The sequence below is a fragment of the Squalius cephalus genome (genome assembly GCF_949319135.1).
Source record: "Squalius cephalus genome assembly, chromosome: 1".
NCBI classification, from domain to species: domain Eukaryota; kingdom Metazoa; phylum Chordata; class Actinopteri; order Cypriniformes; family Leuciscidae; genus Squalius; species Squalius cephalus.
In genome coordinates this window covers 25,173,698-25,201,329 of record NC_137122.1, presented here as the reverse complement: position 1 = coordinate 25,201,329, position 27,632 = coordinate 25,173,698, and the positions used below count along the sequence as shown (strand labels likewise).

Genomic DNA, 27,632 nt, shown 5'->3' with positions numbered 1-27,632 from the left:
TATGATTTTACAGAAACTAATTACTGAATTTACATCTCACTCTGTCCACATTTAGCACATATTAACAGTGTTTGTTCTTTCAGAGCGTCTGCTGGTCTCAGGATCGAGTCGCTCCATATCTGCGTCTGTGGGTGAGGACGTCACTCTGAACTGCTCTGTAGACTCTCACATCAAACCTGAACACATTGAAGAGGTTTCATGGAGGAAAACAGATGAAAAAGAAGATATTCCGGTTCTGCTTTACCAAAACAATGAGGCTTTACCAGATTCATCAGATGAACAATACAGAGACAGAGTTGAGTTCTTCACTGATGAAATCCCCAAAGGAAACTTCTCTCTCAGACTGAAGAGTGTCAGAACTGAGGACAAAGGAGTTTACATGTGTCAAGTGTTTGCTGGAAGACTGTCAGCCAATGCAACTGTAGTACTGGAGAAACTGGGTGAGTCTTAATGGATCAATAAACAATACACAATCATTGAGGCCTAAACAAACAAAAGTTACATTTAGTTTGAGTTTGATTAAGAATCAGTTATTTATATGATCTAAGTCTGAACGATTATTCCTGGATGTGTTAGTAAATGCTCAGAGGTGTAAAGTCCAGGTTCAGAAAGTAAAAGTCCTCCTCAGTATTTTGTTCTAATCACCTGGATTTGCTAATTAGCAGTTTTTCAGCCAGGAGAACTAATTAGTGAAATCAGCTGGCTGAATTCATGGGTGAAATAAACATATGGCAGGACTTTTACTTTCTGACCCCTGGACTATACACCTCTGTAAATGCTAGATTAATTAAAATAAGGAATTGCTGTGGTATAGAGATATATGCTATATCTGAGTGTGTGTGTGTGTGTGTGTATGTTGTTCCCTTACAGAAAGAAAATATATTTCCATATTTATGATCATTATATTAAATGGTTGATGTATGATGTTCATTGACATTTTGAGCATGCGGTCCCACATATGCACTTTAAGCACTAGTAAAACAACATTTGGAGTTTGTAAAATACTGTACACACTGATGTCTATGGGAAGCAACAACAATCTATTCAAATATAATTTGCAGACATGTTTTAATCATATCAGACACACCCCACTAAGCAAAATGATGTCCGAAAGACGTCTTTTCAGTAATGTCTTTGTTACAAAAATCGGACGTTCAAATGACGTCCACTGAGGAGCCAGAATGAAAGTTGTTATGACGTCTTTTTTTGACGTGTTCTGCACGTCCGATATAGACGTTCATCGAACCTTCGTACAAGGTTAAACACTAGTTCAGATGTGGCCATTGTGGACATATTTCAACATCATTTATGGTCTCATTTAGACATAATTACTTTGACTATTGCTGTCAGATGATCTTAGTGAGAATTAATTTGAAGTGTCACCATTGTGGCAATCAATGTTTGCTTTAGTTGGGCTCTTGGTCCCCTTTCCTTTTAAACAATATTACTTGGCTCATGATGTTAATATGCTGTGGCTGCTGTAAGTGAAAAAACCTGCAGTTTTAAAATTAAAATGGTACATTTCTTTGCAAAAATTAAGTTAAAAAACTGCCATTGTACCCGTCTGAAGACTTAGGACTTTGTCCTGTCAACAGCCTAACATTTATATATATATAAATAAAAGTTAAATTGCAGACAAGTAGGCCTACATTGCAAAAAGTAGCCTACAAGAAACTACAAGGCATTTGTGGTACAGTTCAGAGTATGTAAAACAAAGAATAACAACAACTAAAATATAGCCTGGGTTTCCAGTGATTTTATTCACGCTGCTAGGCAGGCATCCTGGACACCATGGACCAGATTTTCGCCTCAGCGAGGGGACCAATCACAGAACGGGGAGGGAGCAGCAAGACGATGACGACGTCTATGCGACACATCGAAGCAGTTTGTTTATATCTATGGATTCAACATGGCATCAGACGCGAAGTTACCTTTCGGTGCAGCCTTAGATAGTGTTCTAGTAGTTTAGAACGCAAGTTTATTTCGTCTTCTTCCTCGTCGAATTTCTGTCGCTCTACATACGTCATCTGGTATAATTGAAACGATTGGCTATGAGCTACATGCAGGCGCATTTGATAGACATTCGTAGTGCCCAATAAACAGCTCTGGGCATTCATAAACCATGCCTCAAATACGAGAAAATGAACATGTGTTTCCCAGACCACGTCTCAATGAGAAGAGGTCTGACGTTAGCCAGGCTAACTAAAATATAAAATGGACATGTAACAAAAAAAACAAAAAAAAAGCACGCACGGCTGGCAATCCATTACCGTTAAATGTGTGATCCTCAAATATTTTCTTAATTGTTGTTGTTAACTGATCAGTTCTATTCCATTTCTGCATTGACTACGCCAGATTTGACAAAAGATGAATGAAAATTATAGTGTTACAGAAACCAGGTGGATTTGATATGCATGATTTATTACATACTTATTGTGTTTATTTACATAGCTACATAATTGCTATATTAATACTTTAGGATTAATGTTTTAAATAATAGCTTTGATTTTGAATAGCCTACAGCAGGGTTCACCAATCTCGGTCCTGGAGGGCCGCTGTCCTGCAGAGTTTAGCTCCAACCAGCTCCAACACACCTGTTTGAAAGTTTCTAGTATGCCTAATGAGACCATGATTAGCTGGTTCAGGTGTGTTTAATTGGGGTTGGAGCTAAACTCTGCAGGACAGCGGCCCTCCAGGACCGAGATTGGTGAACCCTGGCCTACAGCAACATGAAAATTATTTTTAAAAGATCATAACGTCGTTTCTAGGGGGCGCTGTCCTGCAGTTTATCTATAGCCTTGTCCACACGGACACGGGTATTTTTATAACCGTGACTTTTTTACGCGGTTCGGCCGTTCATCCACACGGAAACGCAGTACCAGGTCACTGAAACCGAACATTTCTGAAAACTCCTGCCAGGGTGAGGATTTTCAGAAACGCCGGTTGCAGTGTTGTCGTGTAACGTTAGACAGTAAAACCGGGGTTTTTGCTTCTGATTGGCCAACGTGGCTTTACGATCGCCGCCTGCTGGTGTGGCATGCTCTTGACAGCGCTTGATAGCGTGTATTTTGCGTTTTAATGTAGGCGGAGATTTCTTTTAAACCGAGCATGTGTGGACGGGATTTTTTTTAAACGCAGGAGGAAAAACTCCGGTTATAAAAATACCCGTGTCCGTGTGGACTAGGCCTTTAACTCCGATAAAAACCTCAGCTGTCTGTATTAATAATCCTGAAGATAATGATTTGCTGGTTCAGGTGTGTTTGATTATGGTTGGAGGAGCTAAACTCTGCACCCAGGACCGACATTGCACATCCTTGTTATAGATTAAATATGAAAGTAAAACGGCCAGTAGGCATAGACAGTAAAAGAAATGGACACAGCGACCCCATTGGATTCAACGGAGACAAAGTGAAGCCAATTAGAAACTCTTACTTCCTGGGGGTCCAGCGTACTGCGCAGACTCAAACTGAGCTTGACGACATAGATGTGACGTGAGCAAACCGTCTGTCTTCTAGTAGCTGTGCCAAGATCAATCTGAATCATTCCCTTCCGAGACTTGCAGAGACGGTGAGTGTGAGTAGGAGCTGTCCATGAGCTAGGAGCAGGAGCAACTTTTAATAGGTGTTTTGATTAATTACTTTGTCATTTTGCCTCCACGTCCTCCCGATTACCCGCAAGCTTCTCCTCCTGTCCATACGGTAATTTTCTACTGTGCGACAGAGAGTCGCGTGGCTATGACGCTGATCATTTTGCATATTGTTTTTTTTTAAAGTTTGTTCAATATAGCCTATTTTTATGTGTTTTTACATTTTTGATTCACTCTTATTACTTTGATCCGTGACCGCAATACATTTAACGGGATATTAATCTCATACTACAGTGCATAGATTCAAATGGCGTTGTTGGAGTGCAATCTAAACACCATAATCCCCACATATTAATGTCTGTGTAAAGCAGGGGCGGCTGGCCAACAGAGGGCGCTAGGGCTTAATATTAAGTGATGTTCATTTTCAACACAGTTGTCAGTATTTTTACAACAAAATAATAGCTCCAACGAAAGCCACTGCAGCACACAGCAATGTTTGTGAACGAATCTGCGGGTTTGAACTAATCATTAGAGTCAATGATTCAATGATTAATTCATAAATACTGCCACTTGCTTCATTACTGAATGAATGACTCGATGACTCACCACCTACTGGCGGTTTTAATTTATTATTTAAAGGGGTGGTTGATTATGATTTCACTTTTCTAACTTTAGTTAGTGTGTAATGTTGCTGTTTGAGCATAAACAACATCTGCAAAGTTACCACGCTCAAAGTTCAAAGCAAAGGAAGATATTTGCTTTTAAAGAAAAGGACTACAACAAACGGCTGGTTGGGACTACACAACATTCCTCCCGGGTTAGTGACATCACTAACCCTAGAATTTGCATAAACCCCGCCCCCGGGAACACGCAGTCCATGTTGAGAAGAGGAAAAGTTGTTGTATAAGAGTACATTTGTGAGTCAGCTCAAACTTTAGCATCCATCTTTTCACATGCAATAGAAAGTCACTCTGTGTGCATCTCACAACAGTTCCTATACGAGCGATTCATAGATTTATCATGACAGAATATCCTAATTGAAGATAGTTAACTCCACATCAGCAACATAAATTCATCAACTAACCATTCAGAGACGTCCTGATGCATTCTACATGTTGTCACTTCTTCTTGAGTCTCTCCATCTTTGTCTGACTCTGTTTTAACATTAAAGGCAGAACAGTTTCTGTCATTTTAGTGTGTCTACGTGAGGTAATCTTGCTGCTAACACACACAAGCTCTTGAAACCCCGCCCTCTGCAGCAGCTCATTTGCATTTAAAGGGCCAGGCACAAAACGGTGCGTTTTTGCAAACCCTCAAAATGTGACAACTTTAACTTGCTATATAAAAATATCTGTTGGGTATTTTGCGCTAAAACTTCACACACACACTCTGGGGACATCATAGATATATTTTACATCTTGTGAAAAGGGCATTTTACCACCCCTTTAAAAGCATCACTTCATTTTTACCATCATTGCATATTTCTCTATTAAACATTTTCTTCATTTAAAGCATTATTTATTTTATAAAGGTATTTGTAAAGGTAAAAATGCACTAGAAAATCGATTTAAGGGGGCAAATATTGTCCCTTAGGCTGAAAAAGGTGTGACTGAAGAGTGTGGGTGCGCTGAAGGATGTTAAAAGCCTCATGGGGTACAACTCTAAAAAGTTTGAGAACCACTGGGACTGGGTTAAGGAATAGAACAAAATAAACATAAACATCAAAGCACAATACAAGGGCAGAAAGTAGGCCTAATATACAGGAGGTCACTTACAAAATTAGGTTAAAGATACAAACAAAGAGGGATTCAAACAAATATCATATCAATAACAATGTAGAATTTACAGACTGTGAGCTGAAGAGTAATATTCAGATAAAAAATGTGTTTTTGAAGGAGAGAAGGGTGTGGATGCTTGACGGATGTCTTGAGGAAGAGCATTCCCACAACCTCAGAGCCACTACGCTAAAAGACTCCCATGGTAACCAGACTATTGAAACTGACTGAATATGACACAGCCCCACCTAAGATACTTTTCACCAGCCACCACTGGTGTAAAGCAATATTAAATATGTGTTCTGAGTTTGTCACGCCACAGAAAAAAAGTGTTATTAACCACCCAGCCAAATATGGATGATTAAAATGGCAAGTAAATACAATAAGCTATGTAGAAGTGTGTAGAAGTAATCTCTGGGGGGCGTGTCCGCTGTCAGCGCTGAAACCACGCCCACTCGCGGGAAACTCATTGGTGGGCAGGCACTGCTGACAACGGCACCAGATGCCGGCGGGACGGGAGGAAGGCCTAGGCGGAAGATAGTCAGTTCGGCCCTGTTTTTACAGTCTATGGTTCGGCCCCATTCACCAGTAACAGCGGATTATCAGTGAATCCCAGTGGCCTCAGATGAAAGTTTGTAAAAATATCCGGTGTAAAATGTTCACTGCAGAGGCGGGTGTTGGTGGTGATCCTCAGCTCTCCATCAAGGTGGCTCTTCACAAAATGAATCCACCTCTTCTTGATATCATCATTTTTAGGAGATTTAAGTAAGGAGAGCGAGCTGTTTTAAATTATAATTGGTAATATGCATTTATGTGGCGAAGGCATATTAGCTATCAAACTGTAGACTGTAGTAACTAACGGTAATGACAGGAACTTGCGATTGAGCAGGTGAACCATTGATGCTGTTGAGCTCTAGTTATTATAGTGTTAGGGGAGGGCTCATGCTCAGTGGCTCCAGTGCGTCATCGAGCCATGATTTCAGGCCCGCCCAAAACAATCCTGAGCACAAAAACGTGACAAAAAAAATAAAAAAATAAAATTTCAGATTCTACAATTCTACACAATTCAGAATTAGTACACAGTCTTTTATAAAGTGTTTTCAGCAATACATTTCTTACATTTATAATGTGTTTAGAAACAAATCTCTGAAATGCCTTTACTGGACTTTAACTAACAATCAGGTACTGATGCACAAATGAAGACAGTTGTAAACAGAATACTATACAGTGACATCAACATTAGTTTTAATAAGCAATACGTTTATTATCACTCCAAAGTAGTAAGAACGTTCTGATAACATACTTTTAAGCAAAATAATCATAATTATTAAAGCTTTTAACTTTTAAGTTAATTTCTTGTCATAATACTGTACAAATTATAGTGATCACGAATAAGTAAGGTCTTCACTCTGTCCCAAATGCATACAATCTGGGCCAATATGAAAGATGGTACTTCGATTAATACGAATGGGAGAAAGTGCAACACACAATATGGCTGAGTAAGTCCCGCCTTCTAAATAAAAGAGCCAATCACTGATTGGTAAAGTCATCGCATCACTGCAGCTGAGCTCCGGTTGCTATAGAAATAGTGTTCTGAGACACTTGATTATGACTGCACATGTGCATTGGCTGCTCCAGCCTGAAAAATCAGCTTTTTTAACACTATTTGAGCACAAGAAACCACATGTATGATACAGTTGTTGTCAGATTTCATTGGTGATTTCAAATATGAAATTTAATCGTAAGCTTGTTTAACAAATTTGGAGAACTTGATACTTTGGCTATTACCCAGATTACCCACTGATCTGTATAGTGACTGGATTGTTCATTGCGTTGTAAACTCATCAGGTTGCCACCAGAAGGGTTCGAGTGACCATCTTACTATTCCCTACCGACAGAAGACATCATTGATTTACAGCCAAAACATTGCCTACAATAGACTGATTTGCAGCTTATCAGTCTCACAGAATTAGTTGTATGATATATATGTAAATTAATTGTTACTTCAGATGTTATCTGTAGTGTTTATGGTCTTTTAAGAGAGGATAAGTCATATATTGAAATCATCAAGGTGTGTGTGTCTACTTCCGACCTAACACAAAAATATATTTCTTTATGTACGTATTATGCAGGAAATAATAAACATTGTTTAACATATATAGGGTTAGTTGCAGAAATTGATTTGAATATACAATAAATAATAATACAAGCCTCTGTTATATTGCATATCATATTAAAATTCAAAGTTTACCATGGATCATCTTGGAAATAAAGCTGTTTAATTTCTCTGAATAAGTTTTGATATGTGTATTTTATTCCCTGATAGAGTGAGCAACATCTATTTCAGACTCTTCAAGACAGAGCAAATTCTATGGCGTTGTACTAGAATTACAGTTTCCATATGAGTAAAGTGTAGAGTAAAGTGTTATGTTGTTGAATTATTAATTTAACCAACATTTAAATCATTAACTGCTTCAAAATGCATGCTGTTAACAAAATCAGTATTGAAGCATTTGCAGTTTGTACGAATAAAAACAATACTACAATACAACATAAATACATAAACACAACAGCACAAGGTGAATTCAGGTGTATGCGCACACGTTACAAACCATACATCATTATTCCCATTTCAGAATGCGAACTTTGACATTTGTAAAACATATGCTGAAGTGTCTTGTCCGTCTGCTGAGCTGAACCTTTATTTTGAGATCATGTCACGATCACAAGAAAACAAGGAAGAAAAATAATAAATCCCAGGCCTCTTAGAGCTTCCGTATTACGGTGAAGTTTTTTAGTTTTATTATTTATTTGTTTTTTCCATTAATTGTGCTAAATTTCACACAAAGTATTTGCAGTTTAATCATTATAAATAAATAGTCTATCATTGTCCCAAAACTCTGTAAAACTTTGTATTAGGGCTGCACAATATATAGAAATTGTCGAAATATCGCAAATGTATATATCGTGATATGCATATCGCAACAGCTTGCAGTAACTGGGGTCATGAACAAAAGACAAAGAGAAAATCACTCACTGCTCTTGGCTGAATAACTTTTGTAGCTTTAATAAGAATCAGTATATATATTTAATTCATAGAGTGAAAACTATAAGCTGTGTCTTCTTTTTACATTTTATTATTCAGTTTATGTTGTTAAATAAACCTAATATAGGATTTCCTGAAACCCTAAACCCAGTGGTTTACACTGATGTAAAAATAACACTTACTTCTTCTTATGCTACAGTAAAACACTGCTGTTCACTTTCAGAAGTTGTAGGGATGTTTTCTTGTCACAAAAATAATGTGAAACATGTATTTAGGTATAATAAATAATTTAAGTTTACTTTACACACTTTAAGCATTATCGTTTTGCATATTGAATATTGCATTATTTAATGAGTTATCGCATATCGCATTTTTCTTCAATATCATATGAATATAAAAATGTACGACTTAAAACATGATTGAGAAATTTAATGCAATGGGTTTTCTCAAGATTTCGGAGTAAACTCTAATTATATTTTACAGTGTACAACATAGTAAGTATATTGTCGAATAGTATTCAAGATATGAAAAGCCGTAATTCTTTATGGATTATTCAATATATTGTAACATATTAACGCTATATATTGTTTCATATATATTTTTCAATATATTCAAACTATTTGATATATTGATCATAAATATATAGAAATATATTTTCTTTCCTTAAGGGTGTGTGTGTGTGTGTGTGTGTGTGTGTGTGTGTGTGTGTGTGTGTGTGTGTGTCCTTGTATATACAGTATATGATTGTGTGTGTGTCATTGTATATACAGTATATGATTTATGAGGACACAAATGTGTATAATGACAGCTATTTCAACGTGAACACCTTATGACCCTTAGGACAGTGTGTGTGTGTGTGTGTGTGTGTGTGTGTGTGTGTGTGTGTGTGTGTGTGTGTGTGTGTGTGTGTGTGTGTTAAAAACAATACATATTTGCACAAATAAACAACATACTTTTTATGGTAATAGAGAAGTAAATTGACCCCATAACCCCTGTGTTCAGAAACTGATGTCTGTGTTTCTCAGGTTTCTCTGCTTTACAAATAATGGTGTTGATTCTCTCGATTGCTGCATCTGGATCTGCACTTCTGCTCTGCTGTCTGATCTACTGCATATCACATGATGGTAACAATATTCTTATTTGTTGTAGTCCATTTGGGACTTGAAGATTAAGAGAAAGTAGAGAAGAAGAGTGATACATGTTAGTTAATAGATCAGATCAGTGGACTCGCCAGTATGACATCATCTGGCGATATTTAGCGACCAGTTTTAGCTACTTTCCATTGAAAGCATTTGGCAACATTGTTAATCGCTTCAGTTTCTTCTGCTCCTTTGTCTCTTATTGCTTGTGTGTAGAAACCCTGATTCGTTGCTGTTTGTCTGTGAATCTACCTGAGTTTGTGTTATTTAATACATATATATTTAATTTACTTTTATTTTATCGTCTTCATCTTCATTGGACTCTTAAGTGTAACACTCATCATGTAAAATCCTGATGTCACGCACTCAGAGACCAGTGGGAAAAAACAGTGCAATTACAGTTTTTATCAATTCTCAAATGAGACTTTTTTCTCTCTAAACAATGGGTTCAGATCTCTGACCAGTTAGTTTCTTGTTCACATCAGATTTGAATTTCTTATTGATTTAAGCAAATTGCATGTGCTTTGGCACATGTGTGCAAAAGAGTAAGGCTGTTTCTCAATATGCGTTTTTCAGCGATCTTGCGCCCTTGTGTTCTCGTACTATGTCATCATCAACCGTCGAAGTTCGAAGTTCAATTCCAATGCTGCATCTCAGTTTCCCTACTTGTACTACGCCCTTAAAGTATGTACTTTTTTAAAAAAAAGTGCATACTATTGAGTGTGTAGCAGAAGAGTAGACGCGCTTTGGGATATACTATCACGTCATACAACTGCCTCTTTAATGGTTTCTCTCTGTCGCTTAGTTACACGCATCCTGTCACGCAAACAGGCCTGTCAATCATCTTGACAAAGATAATATCCTCCACATTTAATTTCCTACCGTATGGGAGAGAAATGCAGAAGCACGTTGATCTGCAGTCACGGGTCTTTCATGTGGAGACTCTCCTCATATTAATGCATAATGATGAATTTAAAATTGAATGTCCAAACGGATCTTTATAAAAGTCCACACTGTTATTGCAGATGAAATATAACACGGATAACATTAAATAAGTATATATTTTTATCAGGTTAAACTTTGATTAGTCACTCAAACCTTTATCTAAACCTTTCACTGTCGGTTGCGCATATTCACCATGTTTTGTAGCTTTTTTTAAACACTTTTTGCTTGTGTTAGTTGTTCCTCCTCCATAAGTGCAGTGGATTGTGGGCAATATTAGCCTTTAGAGTGTGCATGGATCCACACTTTCGGAAATAGTTGACCATCCGGGGACTTCTGGCATACTCTTTTCATCATAGTATTCTTTGGGACACACTTATTTTAATCTCACATACTGTTTAGGGTGGATAGTATGGACATTGAGACCCAGGGTAATACTCAAGAACGCAAGTACAAGGACACATGAAAGTGCCCGGATGTGTTCGGGTCTTATTCTAGAACCATTAAAAATCCCAGAAGACGCTCCGGGCGGTCGACGTACTGAAGCTTGTAAGCTTTAAACTTCTTGTTCTCACTTAAGAGATTCCCTCTGCAAGCTCGAAATACGTGACAGCTCGTGAAAGTAAACATTTGTCAATCTCTTTTGCTTAATTTTAATAAAGTGATGACAAAAATCTGTTAGCTAGAAATGGTGCTCTTCTAAACGGAACATTTTCTGGTTTGAATTTCTAAAAATCACAGTTTCATTGGAATGGTACGAAACTTGATGACTTTTATGGCATTTGGAATGTGAACACAAAAAAATTGAGGGCATGACAAGTGGTCGTAAAAAAATAGTCACACTTGTGCTCTTCGGTCAAAAATGAATGGAAAATCTGCAAAAACACAAAAATTCAAGTCGGCCACGATGCAGAAACAAAAGTGTTCAGCAATGAAGGGGTGAAACTCTAAAACATCAATAGTGAAAAACAGACCCACACACAAACACACAGACACAAACACAATTATAAACACAAATGAACTGGTAGGATTATTACCATACAGCACAGAGTCAGAAGACTGAAATAGATCAGATCCAGATTAAGCTGTGATAAAGCATTTCTGATTATTTTTGTACATTTTTTATTGAATTTTAATGTTACGTGTAACAAAATGCAGTGATAATAATGCAAAAACGTGTACACTTCATATCAAAATAGATTTTTTTATAAACCTTGACAAAAAGTATTATTTGAGAATTTCTAAAAATACAATAAATTCAAATCCACATCTTAAAAGTAAGTCATTTTGTCCAAAAACAAAAAACAACAAAAAAAAATACTATAGAGTATTCACAAGCCTCTCCACAGAGAGCTATACATGTAACACCATGAAATGACATGTTTTATTTTATTTTCTCTCAACAGATGGCGCTAAAATGACTTTAAAAATTGATGACTTTAAAAATTGGATATTAAAGGCCAGTCTCTATGTTAATCTGAAATACTGCATTAATTGAAAAAATATATATATTTTTTTTAATTAGAAAAAAAAAGTTTGTATTATATTCAATGGCAAAAATTAACCATAATTATTGCATAAATATTAATAAGTAGGCTACCATCAAATCCTCTCAAAATACAAAAGAAATACCGCTACCGCGAAGATAACAAGTGTGACTCCCAAATGAGGAGCACCAGAGGGAAAGCGCCAGTATTATTATTGGCATTTTAAAAAGAATCTTAACATTGACAAGTAACACACAGGCTACTCATTTTCATAAATACACACGGTAAAATAAAACAGATAAAAACTTATATGAAAACAATGTCTATAATAACATGAAAGAAATGTTAATAGGTTGTGACATTTGTTTGTGATGTTATGTTGTATTTATTGTGCTTTGGTTGTTAACCGCTAGATGAGATAGTCAGTTAAGCAGAACATCTCAATCCTCACAACACAGATGTGTTCTGTGTCCTCGCGTCCTTCAGAGTTCTCCCAAGGTCGCCTGGCTATCCTTACGGAACGAAAATATATTTCCCATATATGAATGATTAATATATTAAATGGTTTAACAGTATTTTTGAAAATATACAGAATAATATATTGTGTTAATATATTACAATATAGTGAATAATACATAAGGAATTGCTGCTTTTCATATATTGAAAAATGTGTGACAATATTTTTACTAATATAAAATAATTTATGTAATTGTATATTCAGTAATACACTTCATAATATAGATGTATATGTGGTCAGACATGGTAATTGCATGTGTAATATATTGCAAATATATTTACTCATGCAAAATAAACACATATATATAGAGAGAGAAATATATAATGTAATATTTCTTATATTATTTAATTATTTACATTTATATGTAGTTTCATATTTTCAAGCTGGTTATCAAAAGCACACCTGGATGTACTAAGCATTTAGCCAAGAGTCTATCACTGAGCTGAGGAGTACACAGACATTACTGTTAAAATGTAGTAATTATAGTCTTAATAATATTCAGTCAATCATCAACCGAAGCACAGGCTCGACTCTTCAGCACAACGATACCAGAATACTCACACATACCAGAAAACACTAATAGATCTCCCCATATTAATATTGAGCAAAACACTTTAAGTAACACTTAATTTTAACATTTGCTCTCCTTTAACAGTCAGTCAGAAGCAAAGCATGCTGGGAATTAGAAATCTTTTGTAACTCATTCCATGATAAAGGATACAAGTTTGTGAATATTACATGTAATGCTATTTTTATCTTCATTCATATTTTTATATGTATTAATATATCGCCATACATGGTCAATGCATATATTGCAGTATATTGAAAAATATAAGCACTAGTTTCACATATATGGAAATGTATTATGTAAGATATAGCATTATATTTTGCAGTATATTCCCATATATTTTTGTTCCGTAAGGGAAGACCGGTCTCGACGAGAACGCAAGTCCGCTCTTGGCATTCTTGGAATTGAGAAACAGCCTAAAGTTCAATTGTCTACCATTTACACAATGACTAAATGCACACGGCTTGTTGATCAAAACTGATGAGTTGATTCTCAGTGAAACTGTCAAACTCTTCACAACTTCTAGACAATTATTTCATTGTGTGAGCCGTCACATGGAAAATGATCCATTCATTGATCAAAATCTGTCAGATATGTTAAATTCCATAAAAAAATAATGATTACATGGAATGTTTGTAATGTTTGCTAAATTGGCCTGCCATTGTAATGAAATAGGAATCACAATATTACCAATCAACCAATCAAGTATGTATATGTATATGTATATGTGGAGTTTTATATAGAGTTTGCTGACAGCACAATAACCACCATTTTTGAACATGTAGGAACATCACAGCTCTGAACAGCAGCTGATACATCAGTACTGTATAAACACTGTCACTCCCGCCAGCTGTGATTGTGAAAGCTCTTGAACGCCAGCAGAGGACGCTCTTACCACTGACACTACACACATCATGGACTCAGTTTCCCACTCAACTGAACTAGTTGAAGCACAAAATCACCCTGAGAAAGAGGTTGACTGGCAAAAAGTATTTTATGTATTTTGAAAATACAAAAGTACTCATCTTAAATGTATTTAAATACAAATTACATTTGATTTTTTTCCCCAAAGGCTTTAAAATACAAAATAGCATTTTATATTTCAAATACGTATTTTAAATACATGTATCTGAAATACTGCAAATGTTCTTTTTCTTTTTGTGTACGACAGTGTTGACTTTTCCCAGTCACTTTCTACATACTCCCTGAATCTGAATTTACGCAGACAAAACTGACATCCTTGTACAATATAGAAAGCAGTTTAGAGTCAACAAAATAATAGAAAAAAAAAAAAACATGAAATTTGTATATAACAATTATTTCCATGGTGAAAAAACATCTAAACATTTTGACCACTGTGGCTCACATGATGGAAGAAAAAAAAAACTATTTATTTTGGTGGCATTGGCCAATTTATTGACACAATAACAAGGTTTTGAAGCAGAAATTAAATGTTTTGCAGACGTGTCTTAGAGTTCTGGTGTTCCATGAAAACAGTGGTGACAATTGAGCTTACAGTTTAGAGGAGTTTCAAATGAGTGTTAAGACTGTTTGACAGACAGACAGACAGACAGACAGACAGACAGACAGATAGATAGATAGATAGATAGATAGATAGATAGATAGATAGATAGATAGATAGATAGATAGATAGAAATCCCCCTCATGATACTTCACATTAAACAAACTGCCTTTTCATTTTCAGGGTTCACTGTGACATATTCTCAAGACACATATGTTCGTCCTGGATCTTCAGTGGTTTTGCCCTGTTATAGTGTTAAACCTTTACCAGTGAAGGATCTGAAGGTGGAGTGGAGAAGAAAAGACACTAATGCTCTGGTTCATCTATATGAAGATGGTGAGAGTCGAGCAGAAGAACAGCATTATCATGACATGATAGAGCTCATTTCTTTACTGATGACATTCAACATGGAAACTTCTCCCTCCGTCTGGACAATCTGAGAGCAGAAGATAAAGGAGAATACACATGTACAGTTTACAGAAAAAAGAGATCTGTGTTATCAACTCAGATTACTGTGAAGGGTAAGTGAATAGATGATTAAAAGTTGATGCAGTTTTAACCATTATAAAATTGGTCTTGACAGACTTTGTCGTAAAGCAAGTTCTGTTATAAAATGTCAATAAAATGAATTATGCAAATAAGCCTGTCAAACATGCAGTGGCCAAAAAAAAGTGTTTCAGCACTTAAAGCACAATTTAAACTGATGAAGTTCATCATATTAACATGTTCCACTAAAGTTTCACAAATGCAAAATCACTGAATATTTATATTTTGGTTTTCAACACTACATCTATTGTCTTAACATTTCAAACCACATTAACTTTTTTTTGCTTAAAGGGGTCATGAATCAAGAAATCAGTTTTTCCGTGATATTTTGATAAGAGGTCATTATAGCACAAAAACTGTACGTTTCAGAACTCAAAACTTTCTTGTTAGTCCAAAACCAACTTTTATACAAATCAAGCTCTGAAAACGACTCGTTTCTGATGTTGTCACATTATGATGTAATAGTGTGACGAAAGACCAGAATCAGATCAACGCCTTCTTCTACATCATCGTGTCTTTGGTCCACTGACTCATTAGTGAGATGAGAAGGACTAAAAAAACTGTGCTAGAAATAACATTACCTTTTAAAGGATCCTACTGTTAGGAAAGAGGTTATTTATTTTCAACTATGTGATTGTCTCAGTACAACTGTTACAAACTGGGTTAAAAACAACTCAATTTGAGTCCATAACCTGCCCATAAACAAACAGTGAACAGCTCTGAGGACATATTTAACATCCAAAGTATTTAGATTTAGTATCCTGACGAATAAATTAGTTTATTTTATGCAAGGCATCAGGCATTTCCATCACGTGAAAAGACTGATGCAACACTCGTTCAGGTGACTGACATCGCGTACCTGTATGTTGTATGTTAAAATTAAATGATGTACAGCACAGCAACAATTTTATAGATAAAATAAAATGTAAACAAGCCTGTATATTACAAAAGAAATGCACTACTTCTATGGCACTGAGAACTGCTTTCTCCTGAAGAGGATGCAGTAAAACTACCGAACATGTTTACATGAACGTTAAATAAAGTGATCGGTTGATGTGTGCATTTATATGTCACAGCTTCAAATCTTATTTCATATTTTGACATGTAAAAATGCCCAGTCCCACTCCCGAAACAAAGCGTCTGCAGATGAGAGTCTGAAGCAAGCACTGGTGGGACAGCGTTGTCCTTCAGCTTCACAGACGATGAGTGGAAACACAATTTTAGATTGACACAAAAGTCATTTATTATATTCAACAACAACATCAGCTCGTTCTGTGCGTCATTATGCATTTCTACATTATTGCACAAGTGTAAAACTTTCCAGTTTCGGTTTTCCATCCAATCAAGTGTTTACACGTCCTATCGTACAGATTAGAAAAGGTTTTTCACAAACCCATTGACATTTCAGTTGTTTTGGGGATTTTAATTCTCATTGAGGTTTTACATGGAGCATTCTCATTCAGAGTGAACATTTAGACTGACTGTAATCGGATACAATGCTTCATGTAAACGCATCTAATGATTTCTGATTTCTCATTATGATCACAACTTGTAATAATTGCTTAAAGAGTTCATTGTTTCTGCCTAAAATTAATACATGTTAGCTAACTGCATGATTTATATTATCTTGAACTGTACATTGTTGAAATATGGACATCACTTGGACAGTCATGATAACAGATTACTCTAAATTATAATGTAGACCCAAGCATTTCCTGTAAAGCGGCTTTGAAACGACGATATGCATTGTGAAAGTGCTATATAAACAAATGTGAAATAAATAAATCAAGGTATTGACTAAACGGTTATTGTAACATTGTTTCTCTTAGCAACATGAAAATAATCTGTTATTTAAATTGTGATTAAATTATACAGAAAGCGATCAAAGAACGCTAATCACTGGAGCTGTCAATCAAACAGCATGAGTTTATCAGTGAATGCGTTCTGGACTCTCGCCAAAACTCCTGTTAAAATCAGTGAGGCTGTCTACACTGCACAATGAATCTCTTATTTACATCGGGTGTGAGTTATGATGAACGTTTTCTTGAGTGCAGAAATCGAGTTGCAATGACGAGATCACTGTATTCATGTCTGTCGTCTGCTAATGCTCATCGCTGCAACCTCTCATGAGACGAGAGTAGATTTAAATATAGTGCTATAATCTGCACTTTTCACGATTAGTTAATCTCATCAGCTGTAATAGTGAAAACGTGCTGAAAGTTTTTGAGAGTTTCACACGTAAAACTTCACAGCAAAAGTCTCACACAAACGCCTCTTCAAACAGAGTTCAAATCAGAGGCTAAAATCAGCAAATGCCCTTTAATTTCTAAATTATGACCATTTTTGATGTAAAAATCATACCAACATTATAAAATAATTTTAAAAAATGCAGTTCATGACCCTTTTAAAGTTTGCTTGTACATTTTTTTGTTTTGATATCTACTGTATAAACATCTGGACATTTTTAAATGTGTCTGAAGTGTGCAGATCTCTTTGTGTCTGCGGTGTTTTAACTGGTGAACTGTTCAATATAAAAGAGCAACAAAAATGAATTAACAGTGGATGCTACTAAAAATATCACTGATAAACAACAAATAATTTAATACAACTGTGATAATTAAATAATGATTACTGAACATTTGACTTGTTACATTTTAAAGCTTTTGTTAACTTTGACTGAAATGTTGTTATTGTTTTTCTTTCTCCATAGGTTATTCTTCCTTTTTAATCGGTAAGTGAACAGATAAAACAGAAAAGACTGAGTCTAATCAATACATGATTTTCATTGGTTGATTATTTACAGTATTAAATTTGCATTATCACATAACTAGTCAATGTAAATCCAGTCATAAATATGATTGTAAATATTGTAATCTGCTCATACATTACCTGGTGTAATTCTCCAGTCTCACAGTAAAGAATCTCCTCCATATGGATTCTGAACATGTTTTCCTGGATGGGAAAGTACATGTTTATTCACCTCTAATATGGGCTTGCCTGCATTAGAGACAGAGTTGAGTATCATTTGAATTTGAGCCATTATGATTCCAATTCTGATTATCGATTCTCATTATTATTGATTCCTAGTTTCCATTCCAATAAGGTAAAAAAAAAAAAAAAAAAAAAACAACCTTGATATTCACATTTATTTGAAGTGTTTTTGCAAAACCTCTCGTTGCTGCTGAGCTGAATACCATGAAGAAAAATCAACAGGCTAAATAACACTTACACAAGGAACTGAGGAAAGAGGTCAAGTGTATTCAAAACTCATTCACTTAAGAATTGTGAATGACTTGAACGTTAGACTTGGCCCTTCTCTGTAAAGAGAAACGGATGATCCTGTAACCACAATCAAAATGTTAATGTTACTATTGTCTTTGTGTGTCATACATTGCCTGAAAAGACGGCGAGTGAAACGAAAGAGGCTGTGTGTGAAGCCGTGGTTTCTGCGACGGGGAAGACTTACTTGAATTTATGCAGAGAACTGCAGTCAGAAGATTTCCATATTTCAAGATTTTGCTCGGGTGGTCCCTAATCAGTTTCAGCATCTACATATAATAATAATAATGATATAATTTACTAAGCACGCCCAGAAACTCGCAGTCTTTGCAAGGGACTTGCCTCATCGTCATGGCAACGGTTTGTGTCCAGGTCAGATGACGTCAGAGTTTGTGGTCATTTGTTGGAAATCACATCACACCGCTCAGACATTACACAACCCGACAAACACAGATTGAACAAGTTCAGTCGGGTGAAAACTGACTCCGACCAACGGCAACAGAAGCCGACAGCGGGAACACACTGATCCAACAAACTCCAACACACGTCTGTTGTTGTTTTGTTTTTTATTGCTTGAACAACAATTACAGAACAACAACAAAAAATAAAATAAATAAATAAAAATATATCAAAATGCCAGGGTTAAGGATACAAAATTATAAAATACAAAAAAGTGAGTAAAAACAAAACTAAATAATAGACCAAACAAACAATAAAAAGGCTTTGACATTTCACAAAATCTTAAATGTATTCAACAAATGAATGGTTTTAACAGCTTTTTTGTTTGTACTGTCCTTAATATAAACCATATCATTTTCTAATTTTTTCAATACCACAGAAAAAAACAGGTTTCTGATTACTAAATTTATACCGATTAATATGAAACTTAACAAATATAATCACAAGATTAATAATGTACGCTTCATTTTCCAGACTCTTTTCATATTTGAAAAAAACAAATATTACATGTTCGTATAACAAAAGAAAGTTGCATTCCAATTTGTCATTAATATATTTAGAAACTTCCCACCATAACCTCTTTGTATATTGACAGTGCCAAAAAATATGAGGTACAGTTTCTGGTTGCAAAAAAACAAAATGAACAATTTACATCTATGTCTTTGTTAAATTTGGATAGAAAATGTTTAGCGGGGTAAAATTTATGCAATATTTTAAATGAAATTTCCTTGACCTTATTTGTAATAATATATTTATTAGGTAACAGCCAGACCTTACTCCAATTAATATTTCTAATAAACCTTGACCAATAGGAAATGACATATGGTTTACTGTCTTGTTCTTTTTGAAAAAGGGAACATATAGCCTTATTATTTTTGCTTGTTGAAAAACAAACTTTACCACAGAACGTGTCAGCTGGATGCAATAAAGACACACGTTTAGAGTATGAAATACCTCTACATAAAGAGACAACACCCGAAGAAATAGCACCAATTACAGGCAAATTCTTTAGGGGAAACAGGGTAGTGGAAGTATGAAAGAAATTCATCGTAAGTCATTAAATACCCTTGATAATTCAACAACTGTCCAACCAAAAGGATGCCCTCATCAAACCAAGTTTTCAAAATATACTCTTATGCTTGTACAAAATATTACAATTATTCCAGATGTAATAATGATGTGTGAACTTCCAAGCCAAAAGTGCTTGCCTGTGAAAAGCTGACAGTTTAACTGGAAGTTTCTCGATTCTGTAATCACACATAAGCAAAAATGGAAGACCACCAAGTCGGTCAAAAACCGATTTAGAAATCATATTCCACACAGAATTAGTGTTTTTTTAGAAAATATTTCAACCAGTTAATTTTGAAGGTGTTATTTAAAATAGAAAAATCTAAATAATCAAGCCCACCATTTTTATATTGTCTAATATAATGTATACGGTTTTTCCACAAAACGTTCAGCATAATTTGATCAATTATATTATTTATTTTATGATCTGAATGTATTGGTCTAGAAATACCTTCCGCTTTAGCCAGCAGAACACGACCTTTGAGAGACAAGTCCCTCTGTAACCAAATATTAAATCTGTTCTTTTCTTTTTTAATCATCGGGTCAAAATTTTGTGAGATTCTCTCCTGCTCATTTTTAGTAATAACCAAACCCAAATAAGTTTTTGTAAATTAAGGCAGAGACCTGAGGCACTGGACAAACATTTCAATGAACTTGACAGCTGACTGAATTTGATCAAGATTTTTCAGGAAAAGAGTTGTGTCATCAGCCAACTGACTTATCAGGACACTCCTCTCTTCAACTTGAACTCCTTTTATATTGCATGATTTAATGAAGTGACAAAACACCTGAGCAACAATGAGAAAGAGGTCAACAGAAACTGGGCAACCTTGCCTAACTCCTCTTTCCAGATCAAATCTTTGTGTAGTGCTATTATTTAATTTCACAGAACTATTTCCACCTGCATAAAGAGTTTTCATGGCATTACAGAAATAAGCCCCAAACCCAAAGTGTTCGAAACCGTAAAAAATAAAAGGATGCTCAACAGAATCAAAGGCTTTGAAAAAATCTAAAAAAAGTATAAAGCTATCATCTTTTATAAAGTTAGAATAGTCAATAAGATCAAAAATAAGTCTAATATTATTAAATATATGTCTGTTTCTCATAAACCCAGATTGATTTTCATCAATAATGGAATCTAACTCTAATTTGAACCTTCGGGCAAAGACCTGAGCAAATATTTTATAGTCATTATTCATCAAACTAATGTGTCTCCAATTATCAATAAGCAACAAATCTTTCTAAGGAATCAAACAAATTATACCTTGCGTCATAGTTGTAGGAAGTTGTGAGCACTTTAAGCTTTCAGAATATACTTCAAAAGGAAATGGGGCAAGAATCTCAGAAAACTGCTTATATTCCATCATTACCGGGTGATTTATTACATTTTAAACGTTCAATAGCTTAATTTCCGTAATAGTTATTGGTATATCACATAACTTTTGGTCCTCTTCAGTAATTGTTTTTACATTCTTAAAATGTTTACAAAGATGTCATATTATGCTCACTGAATTTAGAAGTGTATAAATTAGAGTAATAATTATACAAAAGCTAGAAATTATACCAAAATTATCTGTAATAGATCCATTAATATTCATTTTAGAAACAGACTTTAGTTTAGCCCTCGACTTTTCAGGTTTAAAAAAATAAGCAGACATCTTCTCTCCATGCTCTAACCAGTTCTGCGTTGATCGAATAAAGGCTTCTTGTGCTCACATTCTGTACATATTATCAATGGGAATGTTAGAAATGGCTAAGATTTCACTAACATCTTTCACTTCCATAAGACGTTGTGATTAAACTAATGTGCTACTAAACTTCCTCAAATATTTTCAATATTTCAATATCAATATTTCCAATTTCAAATTTGAATAATTCCCAATTATGACTAAACAACCCTTCATTTTTGGCTTTAATCCAGTAATAATTAATGAGTTTTTCCAATTCCTGTTTAACTGCACTCAATTTAAGTAAAAATTACTTACATACTTAATTATCCAGTATGTATTATACTTGTTACAAAGATGCAACAGGCTGTTGAAACTTAAGCGTCCCGCCGGCGGGACGGCACCCCATGAAAAAAATTCATAATCTAATTACTAAGCAACCGCTGAATGATATGATACAAAATAGGTATCATTTTAAAGCTTAGAATCTCAGCTTTTCAATGCACCTATACATTTTATCCAACTATTAAAAGGTGCTGAGTTATTCCTTTAGAACGGATTATACCGCCGGAGGGCACCCCCTAGCTATGGAAAAAATTAATTGTCATATTTTTCAAAACTACTGCATTGATCAACACAAAATAGGCATCATTTGAAAGCTTAGAGTCTAAACTTTACAATGAATGTAGCCATTATGATTATCTCCAAAGTAGTGCTGAGTTATTTGCTGATAAAATGATTTTTTTTTTATACATAATTTATGAGGAAGAGGAAATTATTATGTACTGCAATGTGTCAAAAACATCATACTGCTCAGATAGTCTTGTGTCATATGTCATTTGAAAGGTCTCAATGAGTAGAATACAACAAGCATAATTGTTTCAGGCTTTTACTAAACTTGAGCAAGGTTTTTGTAAAATAAGCCCCTCAAGAGACCCATGGGTAAACCATATATGGATGCTGAATTTTAGACACATTTCCGCTTGTAACTTCATGAAACATGCTCCGATTGTGGAAAATGACACATCATTATTTACAGCAGATGCTTACAATTAAAATGAGTCCAAACTCAACGTAATCCATCACTCAGAACTAAAGATATTCCTCATGGAGTTCTAATTCACAAAAAATACACAAACGCACGTAGCCAAGCGAGGTAGCTTAGACTTGGCCTTTTTACTCGTATCTTCATGAAACATACATCGATCATGAAAAATGACACATCGTTATTTACAGCAGGAGCTCATGATTAAGACGAGCCCAAACTCATCAGTCAGATCTAAAGATATTCTTCATGGCGCTCTAACACAGAAAATACCAAAGACGTACCTAGCCAAATATATACTCATGAAGCACTCGCGTTTGGTCTTTACTTATAACTTCACGAAGCATGCACATATCGTAGAAAAATGCACATCATTATTTTCAGCAGACTCTCACGATTAAAAAGAGCCCAAACTCAGCATAATCCATCACTCATATCTAAAGTTATGCCTCGTGGAGTTGTAACACAAATGCGCACATAGATCTTTATTATAGATGTAGCACTTATGTCGCGTTCTAACTCATAACTCAATGAAGCATGCATCAATTGTGGAAAATGGCACATCATTATTTACAGCAGAATGTTACGATTAAAAAGAGCCCAAACACACCATAATCCATCACTCAGGTCTAAAGATATTCCTTATAGCGTTCTGACACAAAAAAATACCAGAGGCGCACCTATGAAGTAGCAATAGCAGTGATGCTATGTTGTTTTGATGTGACGTTTCAGCTCATAACTCAATGAAACATGCATAGATTGTGAAAAATCGAACATCTTTATTGACAACAGATTCTCACGATTACAAAGAGCCCACACACAACAGAATCCATTGCTTTGATCACGAGATATTCCTCACGAAGTAATGCATACTTGGCTAAAAAACAAGTCTCTCATCCTTCTGGGGAGCAAAGTGTTTTCCAATTTTCCCGGAACCGTCCGCGCTCGTTTTCAAACGTGGAATAACACAAAATATGTATCATTTTAAAGCTTAGAATCTCAGCTTTTTAAAAAATCTAACCACTTCGATCAACTCTGAACGAGTGCTGACTAGTCTCTCTAAACCGGAGTGTACCGCCCGTGTGCGCCACCCATGGCGCCCCCTAGCTGCGAAAATATTCATTATCATATTTTTCAAAAATATTGCCTTGATTCAAACAAAATTGGTGTCATTTGAAACCTTAGAGTCTGAACTTTACAGTGAATGTAGCCTATTTGAAAAACTCCAAAGTATTGCTGAGTTATTTGCTGATAAAGATATAAAAAAAAATTCATAATCTATAAAATACTTTTTTGTACTATGTACTGCAATGTGCCAAAAACATCATACATCTCACGAAACATTCAAAAATCGTTGTAAATGGCACTTCATTTTTTACAGCATATTCATACAATTAAAATGAGCCCAAAATTAACTTTATCTATTGCTTTTATGACAAGATATTCTTCATGGTGAAACACTATAAAAAATGCCCATGAGGGGGCGTCAAGGTCTCAACAAAAATGCTATCTTGGTTCCAAAGGCTGTAACGTTTGATTACTTTATCCAATCACCACAAAATTTTATCCAGATGCAGCTCATATGTAGAGGGACTTCCCCAAAAAAGAATTTTCCTCCTACCTTATTTCCTTCCTGAGTTATTCCATGTCAAATAAGAAAGATATGCATTATCATTATAAAAATTATATTTATTTTTTGTCTTTTATCAGCAGTTTCTCGGCAGAAGAATGTCCAAATGTAATTTAATTTATATTTTCAAAAAATGTGAAAAGTGTTCTTTCAAACGATACCTACCTTTTGACTCTCCTTGCTATAGTTTTGAAGTTATGAGTCTTTAGTTTTGTGTATGTCACTCAGAAAACTCTTTTTTTGTATTGCTTTCCTAATGTGTGAGGACTAAACAAAAAGGCTACCTTTGTTCCAAATGCTGTAACTTTTGAGTACTTTATGCGATCACCACAAAATTTGATTCAGATGCAGCTCACATTTAGGGGTACTTCCCCAAAAAAGAAAATTTGTGTTACCATATTTCCTCCCCGAGTTATTGCATGTCAAACAAGAGAGATATGCAAAATCATAAAAAAATTATGTTTTTTTTTTTTTATTTATCAGCAGTTTCTCGGCAGGAGAATATCCAAATGTAATGTAATTTATATTTTCAAAAAATTTGAAAAGAGTTCTATCAAACGATACCTACCTTTTGACTCTCCTTGTTATAGTTTTGAAGTTATGAGTCTTTACTTTTTTGTGTGTCACTCAGACAAAAAAACTCCAAAAATGGCTCAGGGTTTAAGGGGTTAAGAACCAGAACGACTAATTACTGCTTATAAGCAACATTTATAGAACGACTTGGTGCAAACTCTCAAAATTGCGTCTGCTCAGGCTGCCATCTTGGTCACGCCCCCCACACACGTCTGTTGGTGTTTCTCAATATGCGTTCTTGTCTGTACTTGTGTTCTTGTGGACTTGTTAAACGTCATCAGTCGCTGCCCAAGTACTGTTCCAATTCAAAGTTCACATCTAGCAACTTTGAATTGAAAAACCAGTTCAAAGTCCAGTTCAAATCCCCGGATGTGTTCTTGATCCGCCCCTTTTACCGAGGAGGCATCGAGAGGTGACTTGTGCGGACTTGAGACAGCCAGGTATCCCAGAATGCATCTCACACCAACCAGCAAGCGTCAATAGCAGAGGAGTAAACCAGCGTAATTTAAAAATACTGCTGTTATTGTGTCACGAAATGTAGTTTTAAGAGTTTTTCAGGCGAGAATGTAGTTGTTTAAAGCTCAAATCTTTGGTTTATTTATAAATATAGCGCCTATTTAAAACGTTTTCGGACGTACCTTACCTCGGCTAGTGTCTCTAGTCTAGTGGTTTAACATGAGATATAAATCGTCTTGTGTATATCTAACGGGATATTTATTTATTTATTTATTTATTTATTTTATTTGTCTCATTAATCTATAATTTGTTCCCTGACAAAACGTTTTAGCTGAGGGCAAAGTGAACTTTCATAGCTTTATATATTTAGTTTATTTAACTTTAACGTTGTAGCCTAGAGAGCTGACTTATATATTTGACTGAATCATTTGCTTTATTATTGAATAGCTTCTTATACCTTTACTTATACTTTTATAATGGTTATTATTGATCATTAAAACTGACATTTAACAAAAAAGGTTATGTCATTATATTTTATATATTTAAAACATATAAAATATTTTATTATAGCCTACATGTTGCCTACATTCTCTTCACTGAATGTACATATATAATAAAATAAAATGACACAACCCTGTCTCTTTTTGCTAAATGTCAGTTTTAATGATCAATATTATATATATTTTTTTATGTCTCATATTTTTAAAATGAAAACAAAAGAAGTCAGGGTTGTGTTTTATATTTCGTGTTGCCTGAACCACATTTGTGTGGCCATTAATATGTTTAAGATTTTTTTAAATGAAAATGAAAAGAGGCAGAGTGGTGGTTTATAACATATTTTGTTTTATTTGTAGCCTAGATATACATAAAGAGATAACCGGAGTAGCCAGAGCGAGCTGCGTGACGCTATCAAGTACGCCGCTGTTCCATTTGCAGAATTATCGGACTTGCGTCCTCCCGTCCTCGGGAGTCCGTTCTCCTGAGTCGAACTTGTCAAGTCCGAACTACGGAGGACTCAAGTCCGAAGTTTGCGTACTTGGTATTGAGAAACGGCTATTTGTTTTCGTTAACACGGATATATTGTCATTGACATGTGACGTGATGACGCGATGACGCAGGTCGTTTAACTGGTTAAAACAAAATGAATCAAGAAGTATGAAAGAAATTCATCATAAGTCATTAAATACCAATCAAGAATCAAGAAAGGATCTTGTAATTTTCGTAAAAAAAAAAAAAAAGAAAGAAAAAAAGGTGATAATTCAAAATATTGTGTATATTTTATTAAAGGGGTCATATAATGGTACATGCACTTTTACAAGTTGATTGTACTGAAATGTGTGTTGGCAGTGCCTGTACACAACCATCCTATCATGATAAAAATCCATCCAGTGGTTTTGTTTTAATCTCCTTATATGTTTGACCCTCTCTGAAATCAAGCCGTTCGATATTATGACGTCACAATATCCAACGCCCCTCCCGCGATTGTTGAGTGACAGCCGTGTTTCAACACAAGACCCGCCCTGAGCGAGCTGTGACAGCCTTCGTCATAGTAGGTGCCATTGTTGATATGCTGGAGTAGAATGGCGTCTAAGCGATTGTGGTGTTTCTTGAGTGTAATAACGAACACAGCAGTCATTCTGATGTTCCTGAATCCGATCCGATGAAGACGCAGTGGCTGAGTTTGTTTTCGAAGGGAATTCCCCACGGATCACGATCAACATCAATGCTTTCATGTTTGCGCGAATCATTTCACCAGACTGCTTTATAAACGAGGGTCATTACGTTATAAAGCTGGTTTTACTAAGAAGCTGCTCCTGAAAAAAGGATCTGTACCAACTATTCGTGTTCCTGACGCACCTCCAGAAGAAGTGAGTGAGTGTAACATTTTATTAATCTTTATTAATCTTTGCAAATCGCTTGCTGCACTCTTCACAATGAATGCGGCTATTTTTACACTCAGGGTACATTACGGCATGTTTTCTATGTACGACCAGGGCTCGCAAAATTTCAAAATCGCTGGTAGCCCTTCGGGCAGGCACTCTTCAGATTTTGGTAGCCCGAAATTAATTTTACTAGCCCATATAAAAAGACTACAATTTTTAATGTAGAATATTGGTTATGAGTCAAAACAATGAATCAAAAACTTTTTCAAAACACAAATATCAACAAATATGCATCTGGTAATAACTGAACTGAAATTTGTGTGACCAGTAACGTTATGGAACATGAATCAGTCTGTGTCGGTGGCTCAGCCCTCAATGAGGGTATGATAAAATAAAATAAAAGTAACTCTTTAGTTTAGGGTCTAATACTCACTATTAACTAGT

The 27,632-nt window shown here is 35.3% G+C and overlaps 2 protein-coding genes across 2 annotated transcripts in view; both read left to right on the top strand.

Annotated features, from left to right (window-relative positions):
* The window catches only part of LOC307157850 (histone acetyltransferase p300-like), a 63,880-nt gene extending 48,937 nt beyond the window's left edge, over positions 1-14,943 (top strand). Inside the window, exon 6 of the mRNA XM_079869792.1 lies at positions 14,916-14,943. The gene's annotated coding sequence lies outside the window, so the exon portion shown is untranslated. The remainder of the gene's footprint in view (positions 1-14,915) is intronic.
* Positions 1-27,632, top strand: part of LOC307171406 (uncharacterized protein) — a gene marked incomplete at its 3' end in the record, with an annotated part of 94,032 nt that overhangs the window by 3,059 nt on the left and 63,341 nt on the right. The window contains exons 3-4 of the mRNA XM_079893013.1: positions 84-440; positions 9,433-9,531. Coding sequence (XP_079749139.1) covers positions 84-440; positions 9,433-9,531 — 456 coding nt within the window. The remainder of the gene's footprint in view (positions 1-83; positions 441-9,432; positions 9,532-27,632) is intronic.